At 37.7% G+C, this 17,105-nt stretch overlaps 1 protein-coding gene across 2 annotated transcripts in view; it reads left to right on the forward strand.

The window, feature by feature from the left end:
• dab2ipa (DAB2 interacting protein a) overlaps positions 1-17,105 on the forward strand; it is a 121,092-nt gene that overhangs the window by 67,073 nt on the left and 36,914 nt on the right. For both annotated transcript variants that reach the window (XM_036579389.1, XM_036579390.1), the window contains 3 exons: positions 5,911-6,064; positions 10,958-11,056; positions 12,919-13,473. In XM_036579389.1, coding sequence (XP_036435282.1) covers positions 5,911-6,064; positions 10,958-11,056; positions 12,919-13,473 — 808 coding nt within the window. The remainder of the gene's footprint in view (positions 1-5,910; positions 6,065-10,957; positions 11,057-12,918; positions 13,474-17,105) is intronic.

The raw sequence follows: 17,105 nt of genomic DNA on the forward strand, positions 1-17,105 counted from the left end.
AACCTTGTATCATCATATTTGTTGTTTTTCAGTTTGACATAATTTGAAAATGCCTGTTGCCTTTTACATTGTGTGTGAACGTCATGATGAATGGACCAAAGGAAACGATCCAAAATGACTTGGAAAAATTCTGGTTCCATTGACTTACATTAAAAGTAAAGAAGGTTTTTCCCTTCTCCTATAAAGTTATCATTTTGGAGATACAAGGCTGTTCCGACAACAGCGCTGTGCAAGTATGTACCCTAATATAGTAATCTGCCATTTGCGTGCATTCAAGACAAATCTTTGTGCATTAAATTGCCAGTTTTATTCTGCTTGTATTGTCGCTGCTGTCCTTTACGGTAACGACCTAGTGGATGAATGATACTAATATGACGGGACTAGAAGTTAGCAAAGAATATATAGTTAGAGGTTGAGGTGGACTGGTTTGTGTCATGTAACTCCAGGTCTGAAACGGGTCCGACTCCAGCCCTGTTTCTCTGAATACTGGTGTTTACAATACTGAAATAGCAAAAGGCTGCAGTATGCAAATAAGCCATTTTAAAAACTCACAAAATTTTTCACTGTATACTCTGCGAATGCATCCTGAATGATGTCAGAAGTTCCAGATGAGTTTCTGAGGGCCTGTTTTCCTTCGAGCACAGCATAAATTGTTTTGATGCGGCCGCAGTACTCAAAACGCGTCTGAAATGAACATGCAATTTAGCTGCAGCTAATCATGCAAACTGCACACAGGAACGACTACTGACTGGCACAGAGAAATAGTGGAGTCAACAAGCTCAAGACAAAGGAGGAAATGAAAGTTCAGCGATGAAGAGATAGCAGAGTTAATAAATTAGGTTTTCTCCACCAAAACATTGTACTGGGGTGTAATTCTACTGCTTTTATTGGGAAACAATAACATGCGCATATTGCTGCTACATCATGTAATATTCTGCGCTGCATCTTCTCACGTACCTACACCTGATCCTGAGAGCTGAAATATTGTTATTCTGTTGGTAAATATTCTTTCAGCGTGTGTTCAAGGCCTGTGCCTCTGTTTAGCCACTGTGGCAGCAGCCATGTCTCCCAACAACATGGCTTTGAAACACTAATGCAAATTTATGCCTGGATTTAAAAGGTGGAGAGAAATTTATGCAACCACCTCCAGTTGCTCAAACTTAAGTGAATTGAGTGGAATATGTAATCAACCATACTTCCAATATCTCCACCCATTTTCAGTGCAGTCCATACTCCATGTTTTGTGCTGTACTCCGTCAAATGCATATTGTCAGTTAGGGCTGCACGATCACAGCACAAATAACACGATTACTCATTGCCTTTGGAAACATCATGCAGTTATTAAACTTTTTAAAAAACTTGTCTTTTTTACAGTAGATTTCCTTGAACCTTAATGCAATCTAAAAAAATGATAGATAAATAAAATAATATATAATATATAAATATGTGTACATTTAAATAAACAATATAAAAGTAATAAATAGAAATAAATAAGATCAAAATAAATAGTAAATAAATAACTATGTTGAAGTGCACTTCCACATCCTACTGAAAACTACTAAACATATGTAAAATAATAAATAAAAATGAATTTGACCAAAATAAATTAGATGTGTTTGGGCTTTTAGGGTAAAGTAAAGGAAAGGGGTGCACTGGATTTATAACACAAAATGAAATCAGCATATCACTGCCAAACGAAATGCAGCACAATGAAGTTAATCTTGATTATCTTGTTTTCATAATCGTTGGAAGCAAAAATTGTAATTGAAAATAAAATTAATCAACCAGCCCAGTCGTCGGTATGAAAAAAAAAAACATGTATCTCCAAAGTAGTAACTGTACAGGTGAAGGAAAAACAGTTTTAAAATGTAATGTAAGATTTTATTCCTGGTCATTTCGGACCTTTTCTATTGGTCCATTCAGCATGAAATTTTCACGCAGTGTAGTAGTGTATGTCAAGCTATTATGTTCAAATGATGAAGAAAAATAAAACTTGGAAAAAATGGACACACCTTTTTTGTACAGTGAAGACGGGCAGTGCTCATGTCCTAGCAACTACGCGTTTAGGCTTGTGTGTCAGTTTTGGGCGTAACACGTGGACAGACTGTCCAATTAGCACCTTAAACTGCCCCAAAGAGGGCTTATTACATTGGGCCCTCTTTGTTTTGATGAATCAAGGAATTAATGTGATCCAACAAACATATTTTTTTTATCAAAATAATGAACGCCAGCCTTTAATCTTATTACCTCAAGGTGCTCATACACTGCAACATGTTACATTCACAATATGTTGAAATCTAATCACAATACAGGTATTCCCTCCATATGTTGTGGAACTGTATTGTGATGTGCAAAACTGAAAAGTCTTTCTGTATTCAGACAAGTTTGGCCTGTTTAATACTGTCTACTGTTTGAGGGTTTGTATTCAGCCTATACGATTCTAAAATCCACCATGCATGAAAGTAGGCAGATCTCGTTTTCTTTGTGCAGGTAATTGCAGCAATGTCTCCAGGTCATTTTTGTATCCAAAGGCTATTTTCACTCCAACACTGTTATGAAGCTTAGCCATCGGGTCCACTACCTCAAAGGCCAGCCATGCATTTGCCTCCACAGCCCATCCAGTCAGAACAGCATTGTTGTTTGAAAGTTCAGGGCGATTTCCTGAAAAAAAAAATCTTGTTTGAGTTGCCATTCTCTGACTCCTAGCAGAGGCACAATGCAAAATTTATCTTGAAAGAACAGAACAGATTTTAAAGGAATGAAAAGTTAAGAGCAAACAGTTTGTTTTTTTAACCAAAGTATGAGGTCATTTTGCTGAGCAATATGTCTAGATATCTTGAATAAGTCGCCATATTAAAGGTCATCATCAGCAATTGATATCATAAGACTTGGAGAAATAGGCTACAATTTGTGCAGCTGGAGTTGTTCAGAGGGGAACTCTCAGGGTCTTCTGTACCTTCAGCGAAGACCTAATGATTTCTGTGAAACTAAAAAATACATGTATGTAATGTTTAGTTCATTTTTATTTCATGCTTGTTGTATTGTACTAATGCTATTATTTCATAGTTAAGATACAGCCAGGCAAATTCTCCCATTGGTTAGGACTTCAGGAGCTGAATTGAAGGCCTAATGTGGCCTGCTAACCACTGGCATTGTTAAATAATAGTGCTGAAGTGTAGTAGCAGGCTTACGGTCGTGCTACTTAAAAGCCTCGTAATTTAGAATACCTAATAACATTTGAGGGAAAAATGCACACAGAGCAAAACATACTGACTTTAAAACCTTTTTGCCATAGGAAGCAATAGCAGCTATTTAAAAGAAACTGTTCTTAATTTTGCACAGAGAAAACTGGCTTATTTGGGCATTGTCAACTATGGAAGGATGCACAACCACAGAGGTCAATGCTTTTTTAAGTGAGATGTGTTATGTAGGAGAAGGTTATTAGGAAAAAAATAACAATATTGCTTGTATATTGTTTATCGCAAGATATATGTGTGAAGTTCTTGCAGTATAAAGGTTAGAAATCTATAGCAGTATTTAAGCACTCCACGAGGCTGCCAGGGAGCTTGAGAACCAGCCAAATATACCTGACTAAGCATTTGTTGATGTGTTCACACCCACAGTGGAAAGTTCTGAAGATGTAATTATAAGGTGATTTGCTCCTCATATGGATCGACAGTGTATTACAATCTGGCACTATAAGTCTTTATGGATAGAACATTTTGGCCACGCTCCCAAAATGGTATTGATGTATTAGGCTGTACTCTGCTACACTGATAGTCCTGCTAACCATCCTGGCAGAACACATTCAAGCTGACTGTTTGTGTTTTCAGGAATGAGGAGGTACAGGAGGTATAGTGTGGAAGAACAACCAGCCAGTCAGTAACACTGCCCAAAATGTAGGGGCCCACAAAAACGTGTGATGGTTGCAGCGTACGCTTTGCCAGTTTGGGTCACGAGAGCATCGCAAAAGTACTTAAAGTGTTAAAGAGGAATTTCATTCATTTTTTTAATAAAATTTCTGCATAATTCAGTGGTTAAGATGTAAACAAAGCCATTCAGAGTGGTTTGATGTGAAATGGTTCATTGTTGAGAAACTTACTGATATCTTTGCAGTAGTGGTGAAAGGAACCAGGGGCCATGTCTACACAAATATAGCCATTTTATTTACTAAATCTAAATCTAGATTTAGGTCTAAAATGACCAGTGAACCTATACTAGTCTTCTAAAATTTTTTATGTAATGTTGATGTTAACAAGTGGTCAAATTTCAAAAACTACTCTTTCTTTTGGCCTTAGAATACCATGCATGCATGTCTCCACTATAAATGGGTTTGAGAAATACGTTTTATGCCACAATCTTATCTCAAAACTACCATACATCAGTGTCTCAGGCAACAGGCAATAATCCATAACCATTTCAGGTAATAGCTTTCTGGGAGGGAGCTTTTAGAGGCATTAAATGCTTTGGATGTCTGGTTCCTATCACCCCCACTGTGAACAGTTCTGAATGTAGAACTGTGCATTTCACATCAAACCACTATGAATGACTTTGTTTACATCTTACATCTTCTTTGTTAATTTTAAAGTCATGTGAACTGCTGAAAAGTGATTCTCATTCTTAACCATGACATGACTATTTGCACTGTTATGGGTGGATATTCAGGTTATCAGATTGAAATTGAGGTAGTGTAACTCGTATTTTCTCCCCTTGCGAGTGATCAACTCTCACAAAAGAACAAGAAAACCTGACAAAATCTGCATTTAGCTGACAAATTTAGCTCATAGAAACATGCACAGACAGGAAAATAACTATGAGTGGTTTTAATGTAATCTTGCTAATAACCATCCTAATTTTATGATGTCTAGTTTTTGAAACTGTAACAGAATTTGCCTTTTTTGTGTTGTGATTACATCATGTCAGCACACATATTCCATCACTACCAATCCCTGTCCGATAGCATATCTCAAATATACAGATGAAGAGTTTTATTCAGTAACACATGAGGCTTATGCTTTAATCAAAAATAAGGTATAAGCCATTTACAGCTGTTTTAAATTGGGATGTAACAATTATATATTTTTTAGATTAATCTTGAGTTGGAAACAAAAAGGTTGAAATCTTGAAACACAATAAAAAATTATCTACTCAGGATGTTTTTCTTGGTGGTATCTAGTTAGATACAGCCAGGCAAGCTCTACCTTTGGTTAGGACTTCAGGAGCTGATCTGAATGTCTAAAGTGTTAGAATGACCATAAACATAATTAGGAATTAATCAAATTTTCATTTACAATAAGTGGGGCCACTTTTTGAGGAAACAGTCTCTTTAGGCCTTCTGGAAGTCCTAGATATGTCACTGACTGTGAGAAAGTTGGTAGCCTGACCAATGTGATTCAGTCAGTTGTTAGAAATGGAAAACAGTGGCAGCTCTACGCCCGGACTCCTCACACTGTAAAACTGCTGCAAGGTGAAATATTTGTTAATATGTCTTTTACAAGACTCAAAAATCTGTTTCCTCTAGAACGACCAAAAGATGTTTGTGTAAATTGTTGTTAGCTTAGTGCTAACATACTCTTCCAGCGCTAGCAGAAATTATCATTATCGTAGAGGTGTTTTAAAGGGTGTAAGAATCTCAATAAATTTCTGTGTTTGATCAAGTAAACATTGAGAGTTTAGATGATGACAGACGTGATTCATTTGTTGTCATTTTAATATGGAGCATTGTGGTACTTCATTGTGGTATCAGTATCAAAGTCGAAATTCTGGCGTGATGGCCCAACGTGTGACCGTGTTTCTTTCACCGCTTTACAGGACACATTATCAGCTATTGCATTTCGATAAATAAAGCTAAATCATGACAAAATCCTGAAGCCTCAGTTCTGATGAATGCTTTGCTCTTCTCCTCCTCAGATCCCATCTGATGCCGAGGCTGAAGGAGTCACGGTCTCACGAGTCATTGCTCAGTCCCAGCAGTGCGGTGGAAGCTTTGGATCTCAGCATGGAAGAGGAGGTGCTCATCAAACCTGTGCACAGCAGCATCCTGGGACAGGACTTCTGCTTTGAGGTCAGTCTGCTGATCACTGACTCTTCACCTATGGTTTATCAGGCGTTTTATTCAGTCATGTGAAGGAACACTGTGGAAATTCAGCTGTTTAGAGCATCATAACCATGTCAGTGATATCGTGCTGCATCTCGTGCAGTAGCAGAATGTTCCATTGTGATGGTAAATTATTTGCATGTGGCCGATGCTCATGATAGCACATAGTAAAGTGTGAGTATAACACACAGCAGGCTTGGCTCATAGCAAAGTCATTGACCTATTAAAGGTCATGTCTGTGGGTAACATTTGCATGCATGCCACCTTTTGGTGTTCATACACTGTGTCATAAACAAATGGCATGGCTCTAGGCCAACAGGCTGACCTGCCCTACGGGCTGTGGGTAGTAACTCCTGTGCACAGTAACCTCTGTCTGAGAGAGTGAGCCACGGTTAGCCACAAGCATGGACATTAGGCCCATTTTGTTTGCTAAAATGAACATGCATTAACATATTATTTGCAAATTTTGGTGTTTCTGTCATATTGATAGAAATGCTGTATGTAATGATGGACGTTCAAAAACTACTAATGCCTGCGGTTTTATTGGGGTTTGTCTGCTTAATTGATCAGAAAAAAAAGTTGTTAAAACATTTTTAGCCTAAAATCCCTTAGATGGAAACTAGACACTATAAGAAAGGGTCAGCAATGACAGTTTGTTATTGTGATAAATTATGCCCAGTGTTTTTATCTGAGTTTATCATGGGTATCATCAGTATTTCTAGAACCTTGAACAACTGCATATCTTTGGACAAGAAAAAACAAACAAACAAAAAAACAGTTTTAAACTAGGGCTGGATGATACGGCATAAAAATATACTCATAATCACAATACTCTTTCACGATACACAATATGTATCCCAATATTTTACTTGGCTTGACAAAACCAGCTTACTGTTTATTGTTATCTTCTTATTTTTTATTTTTTTGAACTTATTGTTCTGTTTTTACAAATCGACAAACATTGGGATGCCTTAGCAACACCTGAGCAACCACCTGGCTTAACATACAAACTTCCTAGCAACAAGTTAGCAACCACCTGGGATACCATAGCAGCATCTTAGCAACCAATGGGTATACCTTAGCAACGACCTAGCAACATCTTAGCAACCACGGAGGATAACATAGCAGTGGCCAAGTGTGTTTAGACAATAAAATACCTACTGATGTAAATGAAGGTGCGCGAAACAGTCACACTGTCCCCTCCTCCCAGGAGAAAAGCACCAGTTTAAGAGAATCTAAAGTCAGTACACCCAGACAGGCACTTGTAGACCAACAAATAATTACTCTGTAACTAAACAGGAAGAGACAGACACACAGGTAATAAAAGCTGACAAGGCTAAAGCTAGCAAACAAGGACTATAGCTAGCACGCAAGGGCTAAAGCAAGCTAGCAAGGACTATAGCTAGCAATTACCTGGGATTCCATGGCTGTTTCAAGCCAACTTGTTCACAAACTAAACAGAGGCTCAACAGTGCTACATTTAGAAAATGCTATCAAAACTGTGAGTAGGATGATTTTTATGCAGCATTGTTCTTACTGTGCTGCCGTAAATCCAATTAAACAGGACTAATTATGCCCAGTGTTCTTTAAGTACTGACAATATTCACAAAACACTCAGAAAAGCATATTGTGGCATAATTTATCACGACAGCATTAAATGTCGTCACCCCCACCACCCCCACCACCCCTTAGACTAATTATAGAGAGCCTGTAAACAGCAACAGCCAGTGTATATAGTAACTGCATCATCTGTATAGTAACAAGCAGCTCATTGGATGTCGGCATGTTATCTTATTTAATTCATTATTTATTATTTGTTTGGTTTTTGCAGATTTAAACTAAAAAACAATACTCCTTTTTAAAGTCTTGTAAACATGGCACGACTGTTTTTGCCATCCCAACCTGTTCACAAACCTCAGAAAAGAACTACACATCATGAAACAAAGAATGAAACATATTGTGCAGTGTAGAAAGTGTTATGATGTTATATTTTTGCCCTATTGGCCACCCTTAACTAACTCTGCTCTTCAGCACTTAGAAAATAGATTCTCTTTAAAAAAAAACATGCGTTCATTAATAAATAAGCTGGACTTAGGCCTCAAATAGAGGGCAAACTAACATCTGGCAGCATCGATGTCCATCCCGCAGAGCTAGTAGAGATCAGCTCAGCTTAGCGGCCCACTGTGCAGATTTCAGCTCGACACACCTGTCTGAATTTCCTCTCTACTTCCCCCAATCAGTGCTCAGTGGAGCCGAGCGCGGCCAGACTGGCTGACACGGACTCAGAGGCTGCTACACATCAAGCCAGCTGGCATCTGCATATCTCTGACCACAAGAGAGGGACAGGGAGGGAGAGCTGCAGGGTCAGCCAAAGGGTTATTACTGATAGCAGTCTTTTTGGTTGGCTTGTTTACCCGTTTGTCCTAAGCCTGTGTCCTCATATGGAGATTGAGAGCAGTAAATAAAATGTAATCCGGTTGAATTACAGTGATTACTAATAAGTGCATATTATAGTGCTAATTAGTTCAGTAAAATATATTACATCAATTGAGCTGTTAATTAGTCAGTTGCCAACATGCATGAGGCACACAAAGAAAGGTATGCATATTATATTGTCAAGTTGCACTTTTGTGTGAAATTAATTAGTGTTAATTCTTAGTGTTAATTCTTGTTCTTGCCAGTCAGTCTTGTTAATATCATAATTTACATTCATAATGCATCATTATCTTTGTCGAAATAAACAAATAGCTTAAACCCTGTTAGGGTTTTCAGCATGGCGTTTTTCTCCTTCCTCCCAAAAAAGCAAATCTGCATAATTCAGTTGTTCAGATGTTAAAAAAATCATTCAGAGTGGTTTGATGTGAAATGGTTCACTGTAAAGAAGCTTACAACTCAGATTTCTTTACAGTGGTACTGATAGGAACCAGGGGCCACAATGTACACAATGAGAAAATAGCCATTTTACTTACTATACAAAATGACCAGTGAATCAACATGTCTTTTGTGAGATTATATGCAGTTGTACAGTTTGAACATCCCCGGTCAGATACTGTTTTGCATATTTTCTATGTCAAAACATGTTAACCCCTGAAACGGCTAGAGCCCACTGGAGGGCCCAAAGTTTTATTACACACTTATATAACCTGAGAATAGCTCAGCCATCATTGAAGGCCCTGTAGTTATTGAATAATAAGGCTTATTATGTAATAAGCCTGGGATTTTAAGGGGTTAACACGTCCTATACAGGGAGCTTAGCATAGTTCTGCAAATTTTATTGCACATTTTTGCACATTTACTGTTTTTTACTGAGTTCAGCGGTGGGAGAAAAACAAAATATAAAATGTGCTGTGACCTTAGCACAGGCCACAATTTCTGTTTTATTTCCCCTCCAATACATTAAATAAATAAACAGTAATTGTGCATTACAATGTGCAGAAGTGTGTTCTCTGTCAAAGATGTGTTACCTCCATAAGGATGTTTTTCTCCTCCATTAATTTGTTTGAAAAATGTGTTTTATGCCAAGACCTTCTCAAACCTGTTGTAAAACAGTGTTTCAGGCAAAGGAGAACCCTCAGGGTCTTCTAGGCGTTCAGAGAAGACCTAATAATTTTAGCGAACTAAAAAGTATAAGTGTGTAATTTTTAGTTCATTGTTACTCATTAGAATCATGCTTGTATTTAAACTCTGCAGTTTTTACAGTACTATTATCGCTTCATATGTCAAGTTTTGAATGGAAACAAAAGGTTTAAGTTCTTCAAACGGCCAGTGGAAAATTGGCCAATCAGGAATTGTCTAGGTAGATATATCTAGGTAGATCTCCTGTTGGTTAGGACTTCAGGAGCTGAAAAGGAACCCTAAGGTGTTAGATTAATAATCAGTGTAATTACTGATTTTTCCAACAGAGAGGACCAACTTCATAAGAAAAAATATCACTCTAGGCAGTTATATACTAGGCCTCTATACTGATAGTCACTGTAAAAGTACTACAGTGTAAAACATATGCTAATATGTCAGCCATAAGCTCCAAGTAGAACATGGAGTGTCTTCAAGCTTCAGATGTCTGTGTTTGATCTAGAACTGCCAACAAATGTCCATGTGAATCACTGTTAGCTTAACATTAACAAACTACTATAATCCCATAACCTCTAGCAGACGTTAGAATTAGTGTAGAGCTGTTTTTTTTCCTCTTGTTTTTACAGAGTTCTGACATTTATGGCTCAAGTTGAAGGCCTAGCTCTAATAGTCATGGTTTGCCACTGGTTTCAGACATTGGGTAATGTATTCATAGCTTTGTAGAGGCATTAAACTCTTGAGAAGTCTGATTCCTATGAACACTTCTGACTCAGTTTCTCTAAAACAGAGCATTTCACATTAAACCACTGAATGATTTTGTGTACATCTAAATAATTCACTTATGCAGAACTCGTACACCTGTACGTGTGAAAATGTTCTGATGTGCGTAGTACCGTTTTTTTCCCCCCACTGCTGTTTTTTCCAAGCCACTGTATTACATGGAGCCTTTTTCCCTCCGGTTAATTTGAAAAGAATGCCTGACAAAAGGCTTCAGCTACAGCTGCCCCATCCCTGCTGTCTCTCTCTGATTGCATTAGATAAATGCATTTAATCGGAGTGGATTCTGTCTATTCACGTTATTTGAGAGCTCTATTCTTTGTCCAATTGTTATTAGTCCCCACTCGAGGGAACTCTTCACCGACTGAGAGCTGAAAGCACAATGAAAGCTGGCCGATCTCTGCACTCACCTACAGCTCCTGAGCCTAATGCACATTTACCTGCTTTCTCTTCTCTCCTCTGTCTCTCCATTATGCACTCATCCTCCTGTCGGTGAATGTGTAATTACAGGTAACTACATCAACAGGAAGCAAATGCTTCTCCTGCCGGTCAGCAGCAGAGAGAGAGAAATGGATGGAGAATCTGAGGCGAGCTGTGCATCCCAACAAGGTAAAGTGCACGACTTCAAAGAGCTCTGAGAGCTCAGAGGAACCCTGGGATGGACTGAGTTTGAGTCCATCAGCTTCTTCCATTTTATCATGTTCTCTCTCTGATTTGGACTCTTGAGCAAACTTTGATGAGACTTTGCCTTCATGATACTCAGCAGCAGATTTTAAGTGGAACTCGGGGTTATCTAGGTTCATTTCGGTATTAGTTCAAAAGTTTGAGATCACTTGTCATAGTAAAATGCTGTTTGAAATTCAATAATAAATTATATAGTGCAGATTCAAAGGAGTAGTTTGGTGGAAAATCAAATTTACACAATTTTCCACTTACCCCAGAAGTAGTCAATCAGTCAAGACGTTTGGAGTGCAAATCGTGCTGCAAACAAACCCAAACAGTAGTCACCCAAACAGGCCAAATTGTTTCTTTAAAAATACATCACTAAAACTTCTCTCAATGCACTCAAAGCGCATCCAGATCTTCATTAAGGTTGCACAGACCAGTCAGTGTGTTTTAAGACACAGTATTACGTCACTGTGTAGTCGAGCCAAATCTCTTCACAAACCACCTCAGGCGTAGGAGTGCTGATCTGCTGATCTCTTCTGATTTGTGACAGTGAATAAATGCATGATAAATACAAAAGAATGTGATCCAATATCAGTCCTCTTATTTACTACTGCTTTGTGAATACTAGGGCTGCAACTAACGATTATTTTCATTGTCGATTAATCTGTTGATTATTTTCTCTATTAATCGATTAGTTGTTTGATCTATAAAATATCAGAAAATGGTGAAAAAAGTCGATCGAAATGTTTTCCAAAGCTCAAGATGACATACTCAAATGTCTTTTTGTGTCCACACCCTAAAGATATTCAGTTTGGTGTCGCAGAGGAGTTAAAAAAAATTACTCAAACTGAATAATCAATTACCAAAATAGTTGACGATTTATTTAATAGTCAACAACTAATCAGTTAATCGATTAATTGTTGCAGCTCCAGTAAATATACCAGCTCCGGTGGTGTCTGAAGTTGTTGGCCATAGAGGCAAAGTTTTGTTCATATTTCTAGTTCAGTGAAAAAGATCAACTAGACTGAGCAGTTCTATTATTTGTTAGCACTGTTAGCTTCATAGCTCCCGTTTAAAAGTAAAGAAGCAAAATTTAGACACCAAACAGGTCTTGGTTGATTGACCACATCTGGGATAAAAGGAAAATTGTGTAAATCTGATTTTTTCACTAAACTACTCCTTTTAATAATTTAAGCTAGAAAGTATTTTAGGTGCTTTATTTAATATTTCAAGCATTTATGGAACAACAAAAAGTGATATTATTAAGGGATAATTTACAGTCACTTTTTGTCAAGTCATCTACCTCAAGTTTTTTTCACTGCATTTGAAGTCCAAATACTTTGGATGGAACATAAGAACTGTACATTATATTTACATTTTCTACTAATTATTTCGTTTGTGAAATTACTCAGGACGAGCATATTAGAAAAATTCTGTACATTTATTTTCAGCCAAATAATTTTGAGATTGGAAAACAATCAATGTGGACAGAGATTCCAAATGTCCGAAAGATAGTGTGCATTAATAGATTTTAGGAATTTGTCTCGCTGGTCACAACACACCATATTACACAATTTTCATCTATATCTTTAATAAAAAGCTTGATCTTATGCATGCATGTGCTTAAGTAGAGATAAGAGTTAAAAAGTAGTAGCTGTATTTAGTGCATGTCTAAACATAATTCTAATATAAATGAAAAGTGACTGGTCAAAAATCACAGAGTGAATAAGTTTAGTTGTGTCCATTCAGGGTCGCTTAACATTACAACTGATATAAATGCTTCATGCCTTTGTTTTACTCAGGACAACAGCCGTCGAGTGGAGAACATGCTCAAATGTTGGATTATCGAGGCCAAGGACTTGCCGGCTAAGAAAAAGTATTTCTGCGAACTGTGTCTGGACGACACTCTTTACGCACGGACTACCTGCAAACTCAAAACGGACAATGTTTTCTGGGGCGAACACTTTGAGTTCAACAACCTGCCGTCAGTCAAGAGCATCACCGTGCACCTGTACAAGGAGACAGACAAAAAGAAAAAGAAGGACAAGAACAATTACATCGGTTTGGTGAACGTGCCCATAGCGGTGGTGACAGGGCGGCAGTTTGTGGAGAAATGGTACACGGTCAGCACCCCGAACCCTAATAAGGGCAAGACGCCAGGTCCCATGGTGCGCATGAAGTGTCGTTACCAGAGCATGAGCATCCTCCCCATGGAGCTGTACAAAGAGTTTGCAGAATACATCACTAATAACTACATGCTGCTTTGTTCCATCCTGGAGCCGGCCCTCAGTGTCAAGAGCAAGGAGGAGATGGCCTGCGCTTTAGTGCATATTCTCCAGAGCACCGGCAAGGCCAAGGTAAGAAAGTTGCAGTGGATCTTAAGGGGTCTTAAGGGGCCTCGTCTGAAAAGTTTTTGGTGTATATGTTTCTAAGTATGTTCGTATCATAAATAGAGCTGCCACAATCAGGTATAGCAATAATCAAGCAATATACTGATTATTTTGTCAATTAATCAAGTTTTTTACAAAAGCTAACAATAAAAATGGACTTAACTGAGCAATAACAAACAATGCATAGCCTTAAAAAAGCTCCAGAATAATTAACTGAAGAAAAACTATGATGCTTTTAAAAGCTTGAACTTACTGTGCAGTTGTCAAAGACCATCTTAGATTTGTTTCAATTTCAAAGTACTCATTTTTAACGTTAGGAAAAAAGCAGGAAATTATAGAGACGCCTCAACAACTAAGTATAATGTCAGTTTTTTCAGTATTTACTGTGTCCACTCTTTGCATTTATTACAGCTTCCATTCTTTTCAAGAGACTTGCTTTCAGTGTTTCAAAGAAATCTGCTGGGATATTTTTCTACACTTCCAAAGTTCAGTCTTAGAAGTTGGTTGCATTTTCTACTTTTCATGATCCAAAAGTTTCTCAAAAACATTCATTAATGTTGACATCTGGACATTGAGTTGGTCAATTCATTGTTCTGAGAGCACCAGCAGCTTCTTTCTTTGATTCCCTTCATTTTTGGTCTATGTCCTTTTCCCAGTGAGGCTTCTTAACAGCTACACATCCTTTCAGACTCATAGTGCCGAGTTGTGTTCTCACAGTGGAAGGATGGACAAATACACCTGTGGATTTTTTAAGTCTGAAGCAGCTTCATTATCCTCAAAGAGGAAAGCTTTAAGTGCTGTTTATCGGATGGTGACAGTTTTGGTGGTCTACTAGGTCTTGCACAGTTTTAGGAGTCTCAGTTTCTCAGTTTTCTTTGACTTTCTTCTTCCTTATGCCAGTGGATTAGCTTTATAAATTGAGAGTGGTCTCTGACTTTTGGTCATTACTGTATCAAAATACTATGTGTGCATATAAATGACTGTATCTATCAGACTGTTTCTTATTGTAAGGCAACGAAGTAGGGAAATTTAATATTTATCGCTGCTGTCGGAAGAAAACCTTGTATCTCCGTTTTTGTCGTTTTTCAGTTTTTGACATAATTTGAAAATGCCTGTTAGCCTTTATATTGTGTGTAAATTTCATGAAGAAAGGACCGAAAGAAACAGCCCAAAATGACTTGGAAAAAATTCTGGTTCTATTGACTTTTAAAAGTAGAGTATATTTTTTCCTTCTCCTGTAAAGTTACCATTTTGGAGATACGAGGTTTTCTTCCGACAACAACGATATGCATTATCATCATTCAAATTGCCAACTAATCACTACTGATTAATCAAGAAGGGAAATTTGAATTGATTATTCTTTGATTAAATCAGTTAATCATGATAGCCCTTGTCAGAACTAAATGCACAATGACAAAGCGAATAGGTTGATACTGAATTTTCATATACAGTTGATTTTTGTTGAAGAGGTGTTAATGTGGGCTCACGGAGAATGAATTTGCACAGGACCCAGAAATTAGTGAAAGGCCGCTGGTTAGGGCCATTGGCCGTTTGATTAAAATCACAGCTTCCTGTTGATTAAAGAGCTCTGCTCAAATCTGCACTGCAGGACTGAGTGGCACGGTGAATGGGCATGACTCAACATGTGTTTATTTCTAGACTTATTTATTTATTTCCTTATATCCTTATTTGAATATTTCTCCATAGGAGTGCCAGCTCAGTGGCAGTGCTCCTTTTTAATAATTCCTTCTTTGATGTTATTTTGGCTGTTGAATCAGGCCATCTGAGATCATTACGATCCTGGAGGTAGATCCTGGTACAGATTTAGACTAAAGTATGCTTCTGACATATACTTTTAATAGCTTATTGATATGTTTATTGATACATTTTGGTGTCTTCCTCTAAAAGTGGATGCCTCAGCAGAATCTGCCTTTATTGTAATCCTTCTTGCAATGACCAGAGAAGTCAATACAATAGAACAATGGAGACTGGGCCTGTCCGTGCTTCTTGAATCATTGAAGGCCTGAGCGGCCTTATCGCCTTCATTAACTCGAGCGTGAGCGGGGCGTTTGGATCAGATTGTCTTCATAAATCAGCTCTGAATGAGATGACACTGCTTACAAAAGCGTGCGGCCTCCCTCTGTGTCTGTATCTCTCATTATCGATCCTCTCAGAGAAAAGCCTCTGTCTTTGCTATTGTGCTCTGCCGTTTGAAACATTACCCCTGCAGTTATGGATTTGAAGGAACTGTCATGTAGCGCAAGTGTGCCTGCTGTGGCCCTATCATTCGAGCTGCATGGTAGCTTTATCAACATACAGATTTTGCTTTTAGTGGACATGCCAATACATACAAAAAGCGGAGTTTTCATTGTCATTTGACTTTTTTTAACCAAAATTATACAAAATTACGCTTTATTGAAAAATATATATTTTTCCTGAACAAATGCAATTGATCATAATAGCAGAGGACAAAATATTTTGTCTTTTATAGTAACAGATTTTTAGTCGATACCGCAGCAATACAACATCTGAACAGAAACCCAATCTGAACCTGTTGTAAATTCAAATGAATAGACAGGCTGAGCAACACTATAAAGATAGATCAGCCAGATTAACTTTTTATGGTAATTGTGCCATAGCATATATATTTATATACAGTGCTGTGCTAAAGTCTGAGAGCACCCTTCCTTTGTTTAATTTATAAATGAATATATTCAACCACATATATTTTACAGCAAATTACACAGAAGCCTCCAACACTAAATATTATATCACATATGTCAGTATTCAATTTGTCCGCAGGTGTTTCTGTCCATCCTTTCAGTGTTATAAGAGAACTCAAGCTTTGAGTGTAAATTTGTAATCGGGATTATTTGGATTGTGAGAAGCAGAAAATATATGTATAGGGTTTTACCATTACTTAATAGTGCTATTTAGTGTTGCTTGATCCTCTTCATGGTCAAATCTGATTATGTTTGGACGGCGACTGTAGTTCAGAATACATTCCAAATCTAAACAGCTCTACTGAGAATTTGATTGGCCAGGATAATAAAATGATAATAAAATTGAGCACACTATAAAACAATTAGCCAGATCATCTCTCCTACAGCTTCTTCAGCTTATTACATCTAAAACATTTAAACAGACCTAATAAACATTAATGACCTCCTGGTAACTTTTAGGTGATTAGTTCTTATTGAACTCATTTAAATTTAAGACATGTTTATAATGGGCACTTTCATAGTGTAGCTAATGTGTTGGCGTGATTCCGTAAACGTCTGAGTGATTTACTCTCTACGTCTTTTTATAGTGTAGATGTTTTAAACTCTTTTACCACTGACTTTGAACAGTGAAGGGTCTTTTGTGGCACAAGTTTGCAAAAACTTATAGTGTGTAATTTTGTTGCCGGACATATTGTCCAGCAGCGGCCTTAGTCTGTGATTAGTGCTGGCTTAAATTGGGTCAGTAAGGGCATGGTCTCTCATTATACAAGACAGAATTGGTCAGAGAGTATATTGGGAGTGTATTGTCTCTCATTAGCAGAGGCCGGAGCTGGTCAGTGACTGTATTGTCTTTGGTTAAGTAGTAGCTTGCTTACT

The sequence above is a fragment of the Colossoma macropomum genome, unplaced genomic scaffold (assembly GCF_904425465.1).
Source record: "Colossoma macropomum unplaced genomic scaffold, Colossoma_macropomum, whole genome shotgun sequence".
NCBI lineage: Eukaryota > Metazoa > Chordata > Actinopteri > Characiformes > Serrasalmidae > Colossoma > Colossoma macropomum.